The following is a 19,311-nucleotide window of genomic DNA, read 5'->3' as shown; positions in this document are numbered from 1 at the left end:
CTTGTCTTTTTGCACTTCAGCCATAGGCTATCTGCAACGCATCACAACCCGTTGATCAAGTAAGTATGGTCTCCACTTTTTGACAGTGTAAGCAATAGGTCGATCTTTCAGTGTAGTAATCATTGTAAGAAATTCCTGGCCTTTGCTATCATAAGTTAAAATCTGTCCATCAGCTTCGAATATATCACATCCTTCAATGTGGTGGGCTAATTGGGCTGCAACTTTCCTGTCCATAAAATTATTAGTGCTATCTGTATCAATCAAAATAGTGACAGGTTGATGCTTCAAAGTTCCTCCGATTTTCATAGTTTGTGGGTTAGTGTAGCCAGCCAATTCATGCACTGTATGTGTGATGGCTTCAATATCTTCATCAGTTTTCATACCTTTTGTTGAATCTCGGATTTTGATGATGAAGTCAATTATCATTTGTTGTCTAATCTATGTGTTGAGATAAGTGTGCAGGATTAACTACGATGAAAGTAAGACATGCAGCAGGAGTTGCGCCGGAGTCATGACAATGATCACGTTGGGAGTTCGAGAGCTCGACGGAAGTTCGGACAATCGTCGGAGGTTCTGCGGGAACAAATCCGAGAAGTCCAGAAGCTTGCCAAAGAAGCTCATCGGAACTTGCCAAGTGGATCGTCGCAAGTCCAGGAGTTTGCCGGAAGTCCGCAGGAGGATCACCGAGGGTTCATCGGATGATCGACGAAAGTTCGCCGAAAACTCGCCGGAAGATGCGATTGACGCACCGGAGCAAGCTGCAGAAATTGTCTTAGGATTTATCGTAGTTAGCACGAATGATTAAGCTGAAAATGGGAGGTGATCCCATTAGCTTAATCTTGGGACAATTGGGCCCCTGAAAAACCCAAATTAGGCCGAATGGATAAACCCATTCGGACCCTGGTTGCTGTGGGAGGTGCAACCGCCCAAGCCAGGAGGTAGCACCGCCTGAGCTAAGTCTCACAGGGAGACTGGGCAGTGCAACCGCCCCAGCCAGGAGGTGCAACCGCCTGGGCTCAGTCTCCGAGCAAGACTGGGCGGTGCAACCTCTCCTAACAAGAGGTGGCACCGCCTGAGCTCAAGTTTCGAGCTCTGCCAGGTGGTGCAACCGCCCCAGTCAAGAGGTGCAACCGCTTGAGCTCGGTCTTCGAGCTCTGGCAGAGAGGTGCAACAGCCCCTGACAGAGGTGGCACCGCCCAGAGGCTCAGTCTTCGAGCTCTGCCAAGTGGTGCAACCGCCCCAGTCAAGAGGTGCAACCGCCTGATCCCGGAATTCCGAGAATTGACAGTTTTGAGCTCCAAATTTGAACTGGGTTGGGGCCTATAAATACCCCACCCATTCAGCACTGAAAGGTAGAACAAACACTCGAAATCTTGACATCTTTCTGTGATTCTTAGAGCTCAAAACTGTTGTAAAGACCAAAAGTTCTCCTTCTGTTCTTCAAATTTTAGTTGTAAAGAGAGGAGAGAAAACTTCTGTAAGGGTTGTCTCCTAAGCCCGTCAAAAGGAGTGAATCTGTAAAAGGGTGGTTGGCCTTCGCCTATTGAAGGAAGGCCTCTAGTTGACGTCGGTGACCTCGTCGGTGGAGGAAGCCAAAAGTGGAGTAGGTCAAGATTGACTGAACCACTCTAAATCTCGATTTGCATTTCCTTTGAGCATTTTACCTTCACTGCAAACTTCTCAATAGCTTACTGCCTTCTGCGATTTTACGAACGAGTTTTTAAGTTCAAAATTTTCCGAATCTGCGTTTAGACGTAAATCGACTTTTCTCGTACGATCATCATATTTCAGTTTACGTTTACGTTTTGATTTCTATCATAACTGTTTACTGCCTTCTGCGATTTTATGAACAAGTTTCTAATTTTTTGAATTTGCGTTTAGACGTAAATCGACTTTTCTCGTACGATCATCATATTTCAGTTTACGTTTACGTTTTGATTTCAATCATAACTGTTTACTGCCTTCTGCGATCTTACGAATAAGTTTCTAAGTTCAGAACTTTCTAAATCTGCGTTTAGACGTAAATCGTTTTTTATCAAACGAACGCAGCTTTCGTTTTAATCGCTGAAAAATTTCCGCTGCACTAATTCACCCCCCCCCCCCCCCCCTCTTAGTGCTCTTGATCCTAACACCTTTATGATCGGAGTCCAACTCTTTTACTTTCAGTTCCTCTCCAATTGGCTCAATCATCAGAAGTTGCTCTTGTTTACATCGGTGTTTCATACTCCACTTTTCATCATAGTACAAACCCTTTGCTGATCTTTCCTTAAGTTCTTCTTGGGTTAGTCTTCGGGTGTCAAGGCTTTGATTGGGAATAGATAAGGCTGGTGGCTTACTGATCATCTGGTTATTGTCACTTCTGTTTCCATGATTTTCCCTGTTGATTTTTTTTCTCATGTAGATGTGCGAATGAGATCGCAGCTATCATAGTGCGAGGTTGACGAGCCTTAACTTCACACCGGATCTCTGGAATAAGACATTCGATAAATATATCCAGAAGTTATTGTTCCGACTAATCTCTAGCTTGATTTGATAATCTTTCAAACCTACTCTGATATTCCAACACTGTAGAAGTCTAACAAATTTTTGAGAGTTGTCCATCCACCTTCATATACGAGTAGATTGTGTCATAATCTTGGGGCCCTTTTTTAGTATTTCCAGATCTGTGCAATATAGAACTTGAGCTCCCACCTTGTTAAAATTTACTAAGGCTCCCCAGTAAGTCCTTTTTGAAATCATTAAGTACTTCTTGTAACCGGTTCTCAATTCTGATTTCCAATGCTTCCATTTGTGCTTTTACCGAGTTATCAGTGGCCATTACGTAAGACTGCAAATCTATAATCTTAACTCCTGTTTTTGGTGTTGGTTAAGGGCATCAACACTGTCGATGCGAAGTTACCGAGGAGGTGGACGCCAAGGACAGTGCTACGGTCGCTGCGTTGGAGGAAGAGTAGCTACCTTGTTTCTATCGCTGCGTGAGGTGAGAGCGCCGGGGTTAGAAGACGACTGTGTTGATGTGGCTGTAGCTGCTACGACCCAAGGGGCGATCCCCGAGCAACGGGGTTGAGGCTGCGGTGATGGCAACCTGTGGTTGTGGTAGAATATGCTAAGCAAGGGGGAGGCGGCGTTGATGCGGCCGAGGTTGAGAAGAGGAATCGGTGTTGCATGCGCTGCTGGGGTTGAGGCAAGGCAGCGTACTTGCTGCGGTTGCTGCGTTCGCTGTTGGAGGGCGGCTGCTGCAGAACGAGGGGTTGGTCGTTGGCTGGGAGCGACGACGATGGTTACAATCGACGGCTACGGCAGCAGAGTGTGTCACTGTTTTTGTTGCTGCGTACTCTATTTTTGTCACACCATCGAAGGAGTTGGCCGGAGCGCAGCATTGGCGGTGGCTGGCAGCAGCGGTGGAGAAGGCTGCGGCGGCTGACAGCAGCGGTGGTCGCTGGCCGGAGCGCAGCGTTGGCGGTGGAGAAAAAGGCAGCGAGCGTCGTGGAGATGGGAAACAGGGTGCTCTGTTTCTATTGCACCACAGCCGGAGCCGCTGGCGATGCTGGCAACGGCGGTGCGGCGGTTATCGTGCGGCCGAGAAGCAGCAGCAGCAGCAGCGGTGGAGAAGGAGGAGTCGGCGGTGTCATGGTTGGGAACAAGGGCAACCGGTGAGTTGCCCTGTTTCTGGCACTACGGATGCAGAGCAAGGAGGATCGGCTGCTGGGAGGCGTGCGGCAGTCGTCGCACGGTGGCCCGCAGCGGTAATGGGTCGGCTGGGCGGCGACGGCGCTGGAGGGGAAGAGGAGTGCTGGAGGCGGCGCGGCTGGTGGAGGCGCGGCTGCGATCGACGAGGGGCTCCGGCAACAGAGGAACTCTGTTTCTGCAACCGTTGCAACGAGGGGTTGCGGCTGTGACCCAAGGGGGGGGCACGGCTAGGGTTGCGGTGGAGAGGCAGAGGTGGTGGCGCGGCTGGGAGCAGCGTCACCAACGATCGCCGAGGAGGAGAGTCGAGTGGCTGCGCTGCGACGCAAGGGGAGGCGGGCGGCGGCAGTAGGGCTGGGATGGACGCTGGCAGCGTCGTCTCCTGGCCGGGGAACAGCGGCGGTGGTGGTCGCCAGCTGGGAAGCGGGGCGATGGTGGGCGCTGGCCGGAGAGCAGCAGCGGCGGGTGGGCTGGCCGGAAGCAGGGGACGCAGGGGTGGCTGCGGCTTTTTTTTTTTTTTTTTGAACGAGATGAGGCACGGTGGAGCTCGAGGGGATCGGCCTCCTAGGGTTTGTCAAAAGATATAATAGTATTTTTTATAGATTACCGAAAAGAAGCAATTACATCCTTATTTATAGAGTTTCACCTAGAGTTCATCAGAACTTGAACTCTAATAATAAATAAATATTAAATAAACCTCTATTTGACTCTAACTAAACCAAACCGACTCAATAAACAACTGGACTAAACAGACTCAATAAATATTATTCAAAAGCTCATAAAAAGGGTCCTAACAGCAGCCTGCCTGCCTGAGCATGTATCTCGGCTGCCGACTGCCCGTAGTATGCCTCTGCGCAGTCTTCCTGCCTAAGCGTGTATTCCGGCTTCCGACTGCCCGAGGTACGCCTCTGCGCAGCCGGCCTACCTGAGCATGTACCTCTGCTGCCGACTGCACGAATTACGCCTCTGCGTAGCTTGCCTGCCTGAGCGTGTAACTCGGCCCCCAACTGCCTGCCGAATGCCCGAAGTACGCCTCTGCACAGCCTGCCTACCTGAGCATGTACCTCGGCTGCCGACTGCCCCAGTATGCCTCTGCGTAGCCTGCCTGCCTGAGCATGTTTCTCGACTGTCGACTGCCCGCAGTACGCCTCTACGCAGTCTTCCTGCCTTAGCGTGTATTCCGACTTCCGACTGCCTGAGGTACGCCTTTGCACAGTCGACCTGCCTGAGCATGTACCTCGACTGCCGATTGCCCAAAGTACGCCTCTGCGCAGCCTGCCTGCCTGAGCGTGTAACTCGACCCCCAACTGCCTGCCGACCACCCGAGTACGCCTCTACGCAGCCTGCCTGCCTGAGCATGTATCTCGATTGCCGACTGCCCGCAGTACGCCTCTACGCAGTCTTCCTGCCTGAGCGTATATTCCGGTTGTTGACTGCCCGAGTTCGCCTCTGCGCAGTCGGCTTGCCTGAGCATGTACCTCGGCTGCCAACTGTCCGAATACGCCTCTACGCAGCCTGCCTACCTTAGCATGTACCTCAGTTGCCGATTGCCCGAGTACGCCTCTGCGCAGCCTGCTTGCCTGAGCATGTATCTTGGCTGACAACTGCCCGTAGTACGCCTCTGCGCAGTCTTCCTGCCTGAGCGTGTATTCCGGTTTCCGACTGCCCCAGGTACGCCTCTGCGCAGCAGGCCTGCCTGAGCATGTACCTCGGCTGCTGCCTGCCCGAAGTATGCCTCTGCGCAGCCTACCTTCCTGAGCGTGTAACTCGGCCCCCGACTGCCCGAAGTACGCCTCTACGCAGCCTGCCTGCCTGAGCGTGTAACTCGGCCCCCGACTGCCTGTCGATTGCCCGAGTACGCCCCTGCGTGGCCAGCTCGCCTGAAATTTGAAGTCATGCCTCGGACTCCCGTTACAACGACCAATGCATAGCTTCTTTCCGGGGGGGAATATGATGAGGATAGTAATTATGATAAGACTCGGCTGACGTCAGATGACGCCTCACGCCTCGATCGGCGCAATAGTACTTGGTCAATGCAGACCGAAACGCCGATCGAGGCACATTAATACCCTGTTCAAGCTTAATCCTTCACGTCACGCCACGCCAACACTAGTGTCAGACGCTACCAGCCCGCCCCCTGCAAGCGGGCAGCTCAGGAAGCAATAAGCTTCCCTATAAATACCCTCTTATTCATCAGCAGAGGGGGGAGGACAAACACAAAAAAGATTTCATTGTCTGAAGTCCCCTTCACATCAATTAACTTGATCGTCGAAGGGGTCGGGCCGAGCACCCCGACCCGACCTTTATGCAGGTGCAAAGCCGAAGGTCCCCGCGGGACGAGAAGGCGAGGAGTTCCTGCTCGGAGGAGTCGACAACACTGTCCCGACCACCGCACACGACCACCTCAGCGGACTCGAAGGCCATCTCGGGAAGATCCCCCCCGTCATCCGGACTCGAATCGAGCCGCGTAGACCCCGAGGCCACGGCTAAAAGATTGTCTCCCACAACACTCACCCTTTCTCCCGGTGAGGACTCCGATCTTACCCATCTTCACCATTGCAGCTGCAAACTTCCTCTAGAAGAGCATGGGATTGCCCGCGAGCTGCCTCACCTTCGCGGCCATGGCCCATGTCGACGTGAGGGTCTGATCGGAAGTGAACAGACCTCGGTTCACCAACAGGTTCCTGTAGTAGCTGGTATCGAACGTGAAGGGGGTCGATGAATCCATGGGCACCACGCTGTTGCTCCGTAGAGGGCATCGCCTCTTCAACTGGGCAGCTCGCTTTCTTGTTGTAGTTGTAGAGCCTGTTGGCGAAGGAAGGGCATAATAAGTACGAAACTATTGGTGAACCGAAATTTTGTATAAGAACAAATACAAATAGATCATAATAAGTAATATAATTAAATAAAAATTATAATTAAATAAAAATTATAATTAAATAAAATATTAAGATTTACGTAGAAAATCATGTGAATGATAAAATTCATGGGACAAGTTTTAGAAAATTCACTATAAAAATAATGGATATTCAAATCTCAGAATCAATTGTCGAAAATCGAAGCAATAATCATAAGAGAATAACTGAGATACAAGGATTGTACACAATATCCAAAATCTAATTTGATTTAACCTTAGGTGATAACACTGCCTGGATGATTGAAAATAGTCTCTGTATTATCCTTTTCTTCTTCCCTTTCCTTTTTCACAATCATCGCTGCCCCTTTTTTTCTTCCCTATCACCACACCTCTTGGTTAAAAGGGTTAGGATTTAGGTTAAATGAGAAAAGAGAGTTTAGGCTTAAGTGAGTTGTGGGCTATTAAAGCCCACTATGGGCTGAACCAATGGGTTGTCTGCCCAACAGTCTCCTCATTCAGCCCATAAGGGAGGCTATCCTATGACTCCTCAATATGAAGCCATATCGATCAGCTATTAGCATATCTCCTGTCTTTCTTTCAGTAAGGTCTTTGTCAACATGTCTGCTCCATTGTCATCTGTGTGAATTTTCTGAAGTTACAACTGCTTCTCTTCAAGTACATTTCGAATCCAGTGGTATTTGACATCTATATGCTTTGACTTAGAATAAAAAATTGAGTTCTTAAACAAATGGATGATGCTCTATTATCATAGTACACGACATAATTTTTCTGTTTCAACCCCAATTCTTGTAAGAATTTTTTCATCAATAATATTTCTTTGTAAACTTCTATAGCAATAATATATTCTACTTATGTGGTGAAAAATATAATACACCTTTGCAATCTAGATTATCATAACACAACTCCCCTTGCAAAAGTGAGTACAAAACCTAATGTAGACTTTCTTATATCAATATCTCTTGTCATATCTACATCTGTATAACCTATCAACACAGGTTATCACGGACTTAGCTGGATTTGCCTAAGTCATGCGACACCCTTGCGTATCCATCCGCAATGGTCAACCTCTCCGAAACCTCCCATGGTCCCTTAGGACATACAAAAGATAAAACGGGTTAAGAAAAGCACCTCAATCGGGATCCATAAATAAATATTTCAGGAAATACTTCATAGACAATGCAAGTTACAAACAGACTTTACAAGCTCTGAACAATTGCACAACAAATGGTCAAAATGGTCCACTATAGACCGAATATCTCTCACAAGTATCCACATGACATAACCTTTATTTACAAGCTTAAGAAGGCCACCAAACCTAACTAAAATAGGGTTGTTATGCCTTCGATCGTCCCTCTATATGTTGGGCAAAGCATGAACAAACCAAAAAATACGGATATACATAAGCATTACATCCAACATCATGTTTAGAAGTTTGTCCATGACATTCTCCCCACTTATTCCTTCGACGTCATCGTCGAAGCCTTTGCCGACACTGCAACTCCTTGCCTTTGCTGAGTCTTTAATCTTTTGCTCCAGTTGCAATCCGCCTCTTGGCTCCCAACTGCTCTCCGCTGCTGTTTTGAGTAGTCGAACCTTTGATCCGCTATGCTGCTTCAACTCGCTAATGACTCTGACTCTAGTGTGGGGTTGGCTGAGTTGTGCTGATCCCTGTTGGTTCCTATAGATCCATCAGATTAAGCAAAAGACCATCCTTACTATGTGTCAGTCTCTCAAATGTCTCATGCTGTTTGAATTGAGTGGATACTTGTTGGAGCTTTAACGAGCATCGCCTTGCAAACTTTTGAAGTTTTGGGCCCTTCCAACACAAAATTTGCCCATCGACTCTTCTTTCACTTAGTTGTCACTTCCAAGTAGATTTACATCACTTCTGCTTTCGATTGGCATTCTGTTGGGAAATAAAGCGGATAATCTACTCTTAGTAGCACCGATCACCATTGTTGAGGATTTAACAACTATTATCTTCCATTATCTTCGAAGGGTCTTTGAACCTGTGCAGAGCTCCTCTAGTAGATAAGTAAGAGAATTTGGGTACTTGGTTTCACTCATTCTCTTAAGAGTTGAGAAGACAATGGTTACTTGACTTCGCCCACCTCCTCAAAGATTGTACTTCATACATCGAGCTAGTTACTGACCTTCGCATACTCTTTGCTCAGACTTCTAAAGTACTCGAAGTGTTTGCACTCCTTGTATTGAGTTAGTTACTGTGATTCACCTTCTCAATGCCATCGAACTTCTGGAATGCAGGAAGTTTTCATCCCAACTTGGAGTAAGTCTCTAATAGTTTTGGTCGCCTTTGGTATTATACCATCTTCTCCATCAACCCTGCCGCTTACTCTACTAAGTAGCAAAGGTACAACACCGCGTACTACCTGCTTCATTCCTTGGTCATGCACTCTTGTACGACCCGAAGTCCTTCATTTTTTGTTATCTTGATAAGAAGCTCGTTGACACTAATCTTACGAAGTTCCTTGGCCTATGCCCTTTAGCCTTGTCTCGGTACTTGGAGTTTGCCTCTGCTTGCTCCACCTCCTCGGCCCCTTTCATGACCAAGCACTCTCCCTCCATGAGAGCAAGGGATCAATGACTTTCACGGAAGTCCCGCCTCTGCGGTACTATGGCGCTACCATACCCATGGCTCTACTATCCGTCACCTTGTATATGCATCCATTTTCTTCACGATCAATAGATATGTCTCTATGTCACTCCTTCGAGTCCATCTCCATTCTAGCTAATGCTTGATTTTGGGTAGTTAAGTCCTTATTGTTGAATCTCGTATTTTGATGATGAAACCACTTGATATATGTTTATGATTTAATCTGCGTTTTGAGTGACGCAGGATGCTTCGATCAGGATGAGACAATTAAAGCAGGAAAATCATGTTGTGCCGGAGGAACATGTCAGAAGATTGGACGTCAGGCCGGTGGAACGGTCGACGTATCGACAGAAGGCTTCGGGCCATGGACTCGGGCATCGGGCCAAGAAGAGCGGGTATTGTGCCAAGGATATTGGAGTTGCGGAGTCAACTGGCCGATTGGTCAATAGGCTGCAGGAAAGAACGATGCACCGAAGAATCGAACGAAGCGTCGAGGGACCAATGACATGCCGGACAACTTGGTTAATTGCTTAGGATTCATTGTCTCGATCGAAGTTTTGTTTTAAGTGTGCAGGATTAACTATGATGGAAGAAAGACATGCAACAGGAGTTGCGCCGGAGTCAAGACAATGATCACGTTGGGAGTTCGAGAGTTCGACGAAAGTACGGACTGTCGTCGGAGGTTCTGAGGGAACAAATCCGAGAAGTCCATGAGCTTGCCAAAGAAGCTCATCGGAACTCGCCAAGTGGATCGTCGCAAGTCCAAGAGTTTGCCGGAAGTCCGTAGGAGCATCACCGAGGGTTCATCGGATGATCGACGGAAGTTCGCCGGAAGCTCGCTAGAAGAAGCGATTGACGCACCGGAGCAAGTTGTAGTAAATGTCTTAGGAAAAATTGTAGTTAGCACAATGATTAAGTTGGAAATGGGAGGTGATCCCATTAACTTAATCTTGGGGCAATTGGGCTCCTGAAAGACCCAAATTGGGTCGAATGGATCTACCCATTCGGACCCTGATTGCTGTGGGAGGTGCAACCGCCCAAGCCAGGAGGTAGCACCGCCTGGGCTAAGTCTCCCAGGGAGACTGGGCGGTGCAACCGCCCCAACCAGGAGGTGGCACCGCCTGGGCTTAGTCTCCAAGCGAGATTGGGCGGTGCAACCTCCCCTGACAGGAGGTAGCACCGCCTGAGCTCGGTCTTCGAGCTCTAGCAGGCGGTGCAACCGCCCCAGTCAGGAGGTGCAACCGCCTGAGCTCGGTCTTCGAGCTCTGGCAGAGAGGTGCAACCGCCCCTGACAGAGGTGGCACCGCCCAGAGGCTCAGTCTTCGAGCTCTGCCAGGCGATGCAACCGCTCCAGTCAGGAGGTGCAACCGCCTGATCTCGGAATTCCGGGAATTGACAATTTTGAGCTCCAAATTTGAACCGGGATGGGGCCTATAAATACCCCACCCATTCAGCACTGAAAGGGCACAGACATACACCGAAATCTTGATCCTTTTCTGTGATTCTTAGAGCTCAAAATTGTTGCAAAGGCCAAAAGTTCTCCTCCCTTTGTTCTTCAAAGTTTTGAGTTGTAAAGAGAGGAGAGAAAATTTCTGTAAGGGTTGTCTCCTAAGCCCATCAAAAGGAGTGAAACTGTAAAAGGGTGTTTGGCCTTCGCCTATTGAAGGAAGGCCTCTAGTTGACGTCGGTGACCTCGTCGGTGGAGGAAGCCAAAAGTGGAGTAGGTAAAGATTGACCGAACCACTCTAAATTTCGGTTTGCATTTACTTTGAGCATTTTATCTTTACTGCAAACCTCCTAAATAGCTACTGCCTTCTGCGCTTTTACGAACGAGTTTCTAAGTTCAGAGCTTTCCGAATCTGCGTTTAGACGTAAATCGACTTTTTCGTACAATCATTACATTTCAGTTTACGTTTACGTTTTGATTTCAATCATAACTGCAAACTGCCTTCTGCGCATTTATAAAACGTATCTCAAAGTTCAGTATCTTCAAAATCAGCATTTAGACGTAAACCGGTTTTATCGTATGAACGTTGCATTTCAGTTTGCGCTTGCATTCTGATTTTCATCATAAACTGCAAACTGCCTTCGTAGATTTACTTTAACGTCATCTCGCTTAATCTTAAGTTAAAGTAATCTTAGAAACGACTTTTACATCGAAATCATTTTTATCAAACGAATGCAGCTTTCGATTTTAATAGTGAAAGATTTTCGCTGCACTAATTCACCCCCCCCCCTCTTAGTGCTCTTGATCCTAACAATTGGTATCAGAGTGGGGTATTTCTCATTTCGGATTTACACCCGAGAGAAATGGCTCTTCATGGCTTTCAAGAGGGCTTATCGGTTTTTCGTCCACCGTTGTTTAACGGATTGGACTACAGAGACAATTAAAGCAAGAAAATCATGTTGTGCCGGAGGAACATGTCAGAAGATTGGACGTCGGGCCGGTGGAACAGTCGACGTATCGACAGAAGGCTTCGGGCCATGAACTCGGGCATCGGGCCAAGAAGAGCGGGTATTGTGCCAAGGATATCGGAGTTGCGGAGTCAACTGGCCGATTGGGCAATAGGCTGCAGGAAAGGACGATGCGCCGAAGAATCGGACGAAGCGTCGAGGGACCAATGACATGCCGGACAACTTGGTTAATTGCTTAGGATTCATTGTCTCGATCGAAGTTTTGTTTTAAGTGTTCAGGATTAACTACGATGGAAGAAAGACATGCAACAGGAGTTGCACCGGAGTCAAGACAATGATCACGTTGGGAGTTCGAGAGTTCGACGGAAGTTCGGACTGTCGTCGGAGGTTCTGAGGGAACAAATCCGAGAAGTCCATGAGCTTGCCAAAGAAGCTCGTCGGAACTCGCCAAGTGGATCATCACAAGTCCAGGAGTTTGCCGGAAGTCCGCAGGAGCATCACCGAGGGTTCATCGGACGATCGACGGAAGTTCGCCGGAAGCTCGCTAGAAGAAGCGATTGACGCACCGGAGCAAGTTACAGTAAATGTCTTAGGAAAAATCGTAGTTAGCACAATGATTAAGTTAGAAATGGGAGGTGATCCCATTAACTTAATCTTGGGGTAATTCGGCCCCTGAAAGACCCAAATTGGGCCGAATGGATCTACCCATTCGGACCCTAATTACTGTGGGAGGTGCAACCGCCCAAGCCAAGAGGTAGCACCGCCTGGGCTAAGTCTCCCAGGGAGACTGGGCGGTGCAACCGCCCCAGCCAGGAGGTGGCACCGCCTGGGCTTAGTCTCCAAGCGAGATTGGGCGGTGCAACCTCTCCTGACAAGAGGTGGCACCGCCTGAGCTCAGTTTTCGAGCTCTGCCAGGCGGTGCAACCACCCCAGTCAGGAGGTGCAATCGCCTGAGCTCGGTCTTCGAGCTCTAGCAGAGAGGTGCAACCGCCCCTGATAGAGGTGGCACCGCTCAGAGGCTCAGTCTTCGAGCTCTGCCAGGCGGTGCAACCGCTCCAGTCAGGAGGTGCAACCGCCTGATCCCGGAATTCCGGGAATTGACAGTTTTGAGCTCCAAATTTGAACTGGGTTGGGGCCTATAAATACCCCACCCATTCAGCACTGAAAGGGCACAGACATACACCGAAATCTTGATCCTTTTCTGTGATTCTTAGAGCTCAAAATTGTTGTAAAGGCCAAAAATTCTCCTCCCTCTGTTCTTCAAAGTTTTAAGTTGTAAAGAGAGGAGAGAAAATTTTTGTAAGGGTTGTCTCCTAAGCCCATCAAAAAGAGTGAAACTGTAAAAGGGTGGTTGGCCTTCGCCTATTGAAGGAAGGCCTCTAGTTGACGTCGGTGACCTCGTCGGTGGAGGAAGCCAAAAGTGGAGTAGGTCAAGATTGACCGAACCACTCTAAATCTCGGTTTGCATTTACTTTGAGCATTTTATCTTTACTGCAAACCTCCTAAATAGCTACTGCCTTCTGCGCTTTTACGAACGAGTTTCTAAGTTCAGAGCTTTCCGAATCTGCGTTTAGACGTAAATCATCTTTTTCGTACGATCATTAAATTTCAGTTTACGTTTACGTTTTGATTTCAATCATAACTGCAAACTGCCTTCTGCGCATTTATAAAACGTATCTCAAAGTTCAGTATCTTCAAAATTGGCATTTAGACGTAAACCGGTTTTATCGTACGAACGTCGCATTTCAGTTTGCGCTTGCATTCTGATTTTCATCATAAACTGTAAACTGCCTTCGTAGATTTACTTTAACGTCATCTCGCTTAATCTTAAGTTAAAGTAATCTTAGAATCGGCTTTTACATCGAAATCATTTTTATCAAACGAACGCAGCTTTCGATTTTAATAGTGAAAGATTTCCGCTGCACTAATTCACCCCCCCCCCCTCTTAGTGCTCTTGATCCTAACACTTATAGACTCATCGTCACTTCCTCGCCCATTTCGACCCCCTGCTTCAACACTTATGTGTTCTCCAAGTAGCTCCCTTTGGTCGATGCAAAGATAGACTGCAAATCTCATGCATTACCTCTGCCATCATATTGTAGGGTTTGCACCAATTATGTACTCCTTAGCTTCCTTGGTAGCAACGTTTGCTTACTCGACATTGTCCTCTGACTTGTCAGGCTCCCTTAAGTGAATATTGGCTCTAGAGTAGTCCAACTCTCCAACTACTTCGATCATACCTCTAAATAATCAAGTCCCTCCCATGGGACTCACTGGTACTTGCATTCAAACTTTTCCCTCGGTGGAACACAACCCCCATATTGTCATGGACAAACTTCTAAATAGGATGTTTGATGTAATGCTTATGTATGTCCGTGTCTTTTAGTATGTTCATACTTTTCCTAGCATGTAGAGGGACAGCCAAAGGCTTAATAGTCCCATTTTAGTTGGGTTTGGTGGCCGCTTTAAGCTTGTAAATAAAGGTTGTGTCATGTGGACACTTGTGAGAGATTTTCGATCTTTAGTGGACCATTTTGACCCTTTGTTGTGCAACTGTTCAGAGCTTGTAAAGTCTGTTTGTAATTTGCATTGTCTATGAAGTGTTTTCGAAAATGTTTGCTTGTGGATCTTGAATGAGACATTTTCTCTAACCCGTTCTCTCTTTTGTGGGTCCTAAGGGATATGGGAGGCTTCGGGGAGACTGACCTTTACAGATGGACACGCAAGGGTGCCGCACGACTTAGGCAAAACCAGCTAAGTCCATGACATATGGTATCAGAGCGGGACAAGCACTCATAGAAACACTTAGCATGCAAATGTGGGGGACCTAGCGGGCCTGCATTGAGGGCAGTCAGCACACGCGCGACCGTTTGGGGGAAAATGGGCATGGAGATATAGGGAAAAGGAGTCGCTCGGAGGAGCAGGCATCTGAGATTGACATTCAGAGGAATGGCCAACCCTTCGCGCAAGAGGCACCACAAGAACGGGCAAGCTTGGAAGAATGTAGAGCACATAAAGGTTGGGATGGTTGAGTTTGAGCTACGGCTTAACGTTGACAACTATATTTGATGGTGCTCAAGGCAAGCGAGGTGCTTGGTAAAGGATTAGACCATGCAAGGTGGAATGAGTTGCTCAGCGACCGTAAGAGTTGTGCAAAGCTCACAGAGGTGAGGGGAATTGCTAACTCAAAGAATTTGGTACTCATACATGGGCTTTTATGCGGGCGACGGAATGTTCGTGACCATCCCAAGGCGACCGAAACTCGGCGCCATGGAGCATTAGAACTTTCTTTTCGGTATATGAAGGATACGTCTGTAGGAGGCTGAAGTGTGCAACGAGTTCAGCATGTTGCTAGGCCTTGAGTGGTGCAGCGGGGGTTGTATTGACATGGAGTTGCAATCTAGCAAGTGCGTTTGCAGGAGAGGAGACAGAACAATGCACAGTTTGTTCAGCAAATCGGAGTAGTCCAAGGGGATGGTGGTCTCCGAAACGAAGAAACGAAAAGAGATATTGCTCCAACGGGATAGTTATCCAGGAGAATCATGTGGGATGGACCTCACATGTTGAGGAGTACCTCAATAAACAACAACTCCATGAAGCTCAATAGACCGAGTAAGTGGTGAGGAGTCGTCGCATGATCTCGCTTGAGAGAATGCATTGGTGGATGCATTACAAGATCAAGTGGGGAAGCGACCCAAAGCAACACAAATGAAAGCACACTTGGAGTCGATATGGAGATCAGACTCAAGGGAGGGCTGACCCATGGAATGGTGGGCGCGAGGGCCACCATCAACTCAATGCAAAAACGAGGAGCGGAGTAACTTGGGTGTAACTTGGCAAAGTGCCCAAGCCGCATGAAAGGAGCCAACATAGAAGATAGAACATGGAGCGGAGGCACAGTGCTTTCCTTAGACAGAGATCAAGGACATGAACTCTTGTAGAGGCAAGAGCAGGATCATGTTGTTCCATGGGTCCTTCATTCTGACGGAGCAGACTCATCTTGCATGGTGCCAAAGACGAAGGGAGCTTCTGGGCACATGCACCTTATCTCAGAGAAGCATTTGATGGAGGAACTAAGGCGACTCAACTTGCAGAGGCGAAGTTAGGTTCAGAAGGCCTTAGCACGGGGCAAGAGAACGCGGAGGTAGGTACTCTTGAATAATATGTCATAGTGTTACCATTCAAGTTGCCATGAAGGAAGCGGTGCACAGCGAAGATTGTACTTGTAGGGGCAGAGGCCCAAGATCTAGACAATGGTACACTAATTGTAGTGAAGTCGAGGGACTTTGGGAGCTACTAGGTGACGGATTGTCCTAGAGCAGTGCTTCATTTAGGTGTGACCCAAGAGTGGGTAGATGAAGGTTGATTGCCAAATGAGTGAACAAAATCGAAGGTGGAAGAGACCCTGCGATGTATTGGCAGAGGCCACACATGGAGGGATCACAATTCGAGTTCATCCCATAAGGATCAGAATGCAATGGAGATATCACCAGGAGGCGACATGGTGCAACAAATCATGGTAGAACAGTTCGTGGCAATGCGATACACATGACATTTTCCCATGAGGGACTAGATCATACGGAGGTATGATTGGGAGCTACTGGAATCTCCACTTCGTAAGATCGGTGTCAACGAGCTTCTCATCAAGATAGCCAAAAGTGAAGGACTTCGAGTCAAGCAAAGTGCACGACCAAGGAACGAAGTAGGCAGTACGTGGTACTGTACCTTTGCTACTCAGTGGAGTAGGCGGTAAGGTTAATGGAGAAGACGGTACAATCCCAGAGGCGACCAAATCTATTAGAGAATTACTCCAAGTTGGGGTGAAAACTTCCTACATTCCAGAAGTTCGATTGCATTGAGAAGGTGAATCATAGTAACTAACTCAACGCAAGGAGTGCAAACACTTCAAGTGCTTCAGAAGTGTGAGCAAAGAGCAAGCGAAGGCCAGTAACCAGCTCGATGCAAGGAGTACAACCTCGAGGAGGTGGGCGAAGTCAAGTAACCTTTGCCTTCTCAACCGTTAAGAGAATGGGAGAAACTGAGTATCCTAATTCTCTTATCTATCCAACAGAGGAGCTCTGCACAGGTTCAAAGACCCTTCGAAGATAATGGAAGACAATAGTTGTCAAATCCTCACCAACGGTGATCAATGCTACTAAGAGTAGATTGTTCGCTTCATTTCCCAACGAAATGCCAATCGAAAGCGGAAGTGATGTGAACTTACTTGGAAGTGACAACTAAGTGAAAAAAAGAGTCAATTGACAAATTTTATGGAGGAAGGACCCAAAACTTCAGAAGTTTGTAAGACGATGCTCGTTAAAGCTCCAACAAGCATCCACCCAGTTCAAGCAGTATGAGGCATTTGAGAGACTAGCGCAGTAAGGATAGTCTTTTCCTTTATCTGAAGGATTCGCAGGAATCAACAAGGATCAACATAACTCAACCAACCCCACACTAGAGTCAAAGTCATTGGTGAGTTGAAGCAGCATAGCGGATCAAAGGTTTGACTACTCAAAAATAGCAGTGGAGAGCAGCTAGGAGCCAAGAGGCATATTGCAGCTGGAGCATAAGATTGAAGACTCAGCAAAAGCGAGGAGTTGCAGTGTTCACAAAGGCTTCGACGAGGACGTTGAAGGAATAAGTGGGGGAGAATGTCACGGATAAACTTCTAAACAGGATATTTGATGTAATGCTTATATATGTCCATGTCTTTTGGTATGTTCATACTTTGCCTAGCATGTAGAGGGACAGTCGAAGGCTTAATAGTCCTATTTTAGTTGGGTTTGGTGGCCGCTTTAGGCTTGTAAATAAAGGTTGTGTCATGTGGACACTTGTGAGAGATTTTTGGTCTGTAGTGGACCATTTTAACCATTTGTTGTGCAACTGTTCAGAGCTTATAAAGTCTGTTTGTAATTTGCATTGTCTATAAAGTGTTTTCGGAAATGTTTGCTTGTTGATCCCGAATGAGGCGTTTTCTCTAACCCGTTCTCTCTTCTGTGGGTCCTAAGGGACATGGGAGGCTTCGGGGAGGTTGACCTTTACGAACGGACACGCAAGGGTGCCGCACGACTTAGGCAAAACTAGCTAAGTCCGTGACAATATGCTGATAACCAAGGTTTTTATCCGATGCAAAACTCGATACATGCACGGAAGATCCGCCTCTACGGTACCATGGCCTTCACTCATTGAATCCATAGCCTTCTTGCTGTCATGTTATTCACCGAAGTGGAGCTCCTAATAGCTCTCGATCATACCTCCGTATGATATAGTTCCTTACGGGACTATGTCTTGTGTATTGTTTTGCCACAAACTATTCCACCACGATCCGTTGTACCATGTCGCCTCCTGGTGACATCTCCATTGCATTCTGATCATGGTGGGATATTCTGATCATGGTGGGATGAACTCGAATGATGATCTCTCCATGTGTGGCCTCGGCCAATACATTGCACGGTCTCTTCCATCTTTGATTTTGTTCGCTCCTTCGGCAATCGACCTTCATCCACCCGCTCTTGGGTCACACTTAGATGAAGCACCGCTTTAGGATAGTTCGTCGCCTAGTAGATCCCAAAGTCCCCTAACTTCGCTGAAAATGGTGCACCATTGTCTGGATCCTAGGCCCCTGCCCCTACCAACACAATCTCTGCTGCACACTGCTTCCTTCATAGCAACTTAAATGACAACACTATGGCATATTCTTCAAGAGTACCCACCTCCACGTCTTCTTGCACCGTGCCAATGCCTTCTGAACCCAACTTTGCCTCCGTAAGTTGAGTCGCCTTAGTTCCTCCATCAAATGCTTCTCTGAGATAAGGTGCATGTGCCCAAAAGCTCTATTCATCATTGTCACCATGCAAGATGAGTCTGCTCTATCAGAATAAAGGACCCATGAAACAACATGATTCTGCTCTTGTCTCTGCAAAAGTTTATGTCCTTGACCTCTATCCAAGGAAAGCTTTGTGCCTCCGCTCTATGTTCCATCTTCTATGTCGGCTCACTTCATGCGGCTTGGGTACTTCACTAAGTTACACCCAAGTTGCTCCACTACTCGTTTTGCATTGAGTTGATGGTGGCCCTCGCACCCACCATTCTACGGGTTAGCCCACCCTTGAGTCTGATCTCCATATCGACTCCAAGTGTCCCTTCATTTATATTTCTTTAAGTCGCTCTCCCACTTGATCTTGCAATGCATCCAACAATACATTCTTTCAAGTGAGATCATGCGATGACTCCTCGTCGCTCACTCGATCCATTGAGCTTTGTGGAGTTGTTATTTTTGAGGTACTCCTCCTAAACATGTATAGTCTGTTGCACATGATTCTCCTTCTGGATATCTATCTCATTAGAGCAATATCTCTCTTCATTTCCTTTACTCTGAAAGTTTCGGAGACCACCATCCCCTTGGATTATACCGATCTGCTGAACAAATTGTGTATTGTTCTACCTCTTGCAAACGCACTTGCTAGATTGCGACTCCACGTCAATACAGCCCCCGTTGCACCACTCAAGGCCTAGCAACATGTTGAACTCACTGCACACTTCAGCCTCCTATAGACGTATCCTTCTCATGTCGAAGAGAAAGTTTCAATGTTCCATGGCACCGAGTTTTGATCGCCTTGGGATAGCCATGAACATTCCATCATCCACATATAAGCCCTTACATTAGTACCGAATTCTTCGAGTTAATAATTCCTCTCACCTTTGTGAGTTTTGCATA

General features: G+C 47.4%; 1 protein-coding gene across 1 annotated transcript in view; it reads right to left on the bottom strand.

Moving 5' to 3' along the window:
• Window positions 1-6,227: 6,227 nt before the first annotated feature.
• The window catches only part of LOC103994231 (peroxidase 5-like), a 32,821-nt gene continuing 19,737 nt past the window's right edge, over window positions 6,228-19,311 (bottom strand). Inside the window, exon 4 of the mRNA XM_065164408.1 lies at window positions 6,228-6,526. Within this exon, the coding sequence (XP_065020480.1) occupies window positions 6,228-6,526 (299 nt within the window). The remainder of the gene's footprint in view (window positions 6,527-19,311) is intronic.

This window comes from Musa acuminata, chromosome BXJ3-8 (genome assembly GCF_036884655.1).
Source record: "Musa acuminata AAA Group cultivar baxijiao chromosome BXJ3-8, Cavendish_Baxijiao_AAA, whole genome shotgun sequence".
In the NCBI taxonomy this organism is placed as follows: domain Eukaryota; kingdom Viridiplantae; phylum Streptophyta; class Magnoliopsida; order Zingiberales; family Musaceae; genus Musa; species Musa acuminata.
This window is presented reverse-complemented; position numbering and strand designations above follow the sequence as displayed.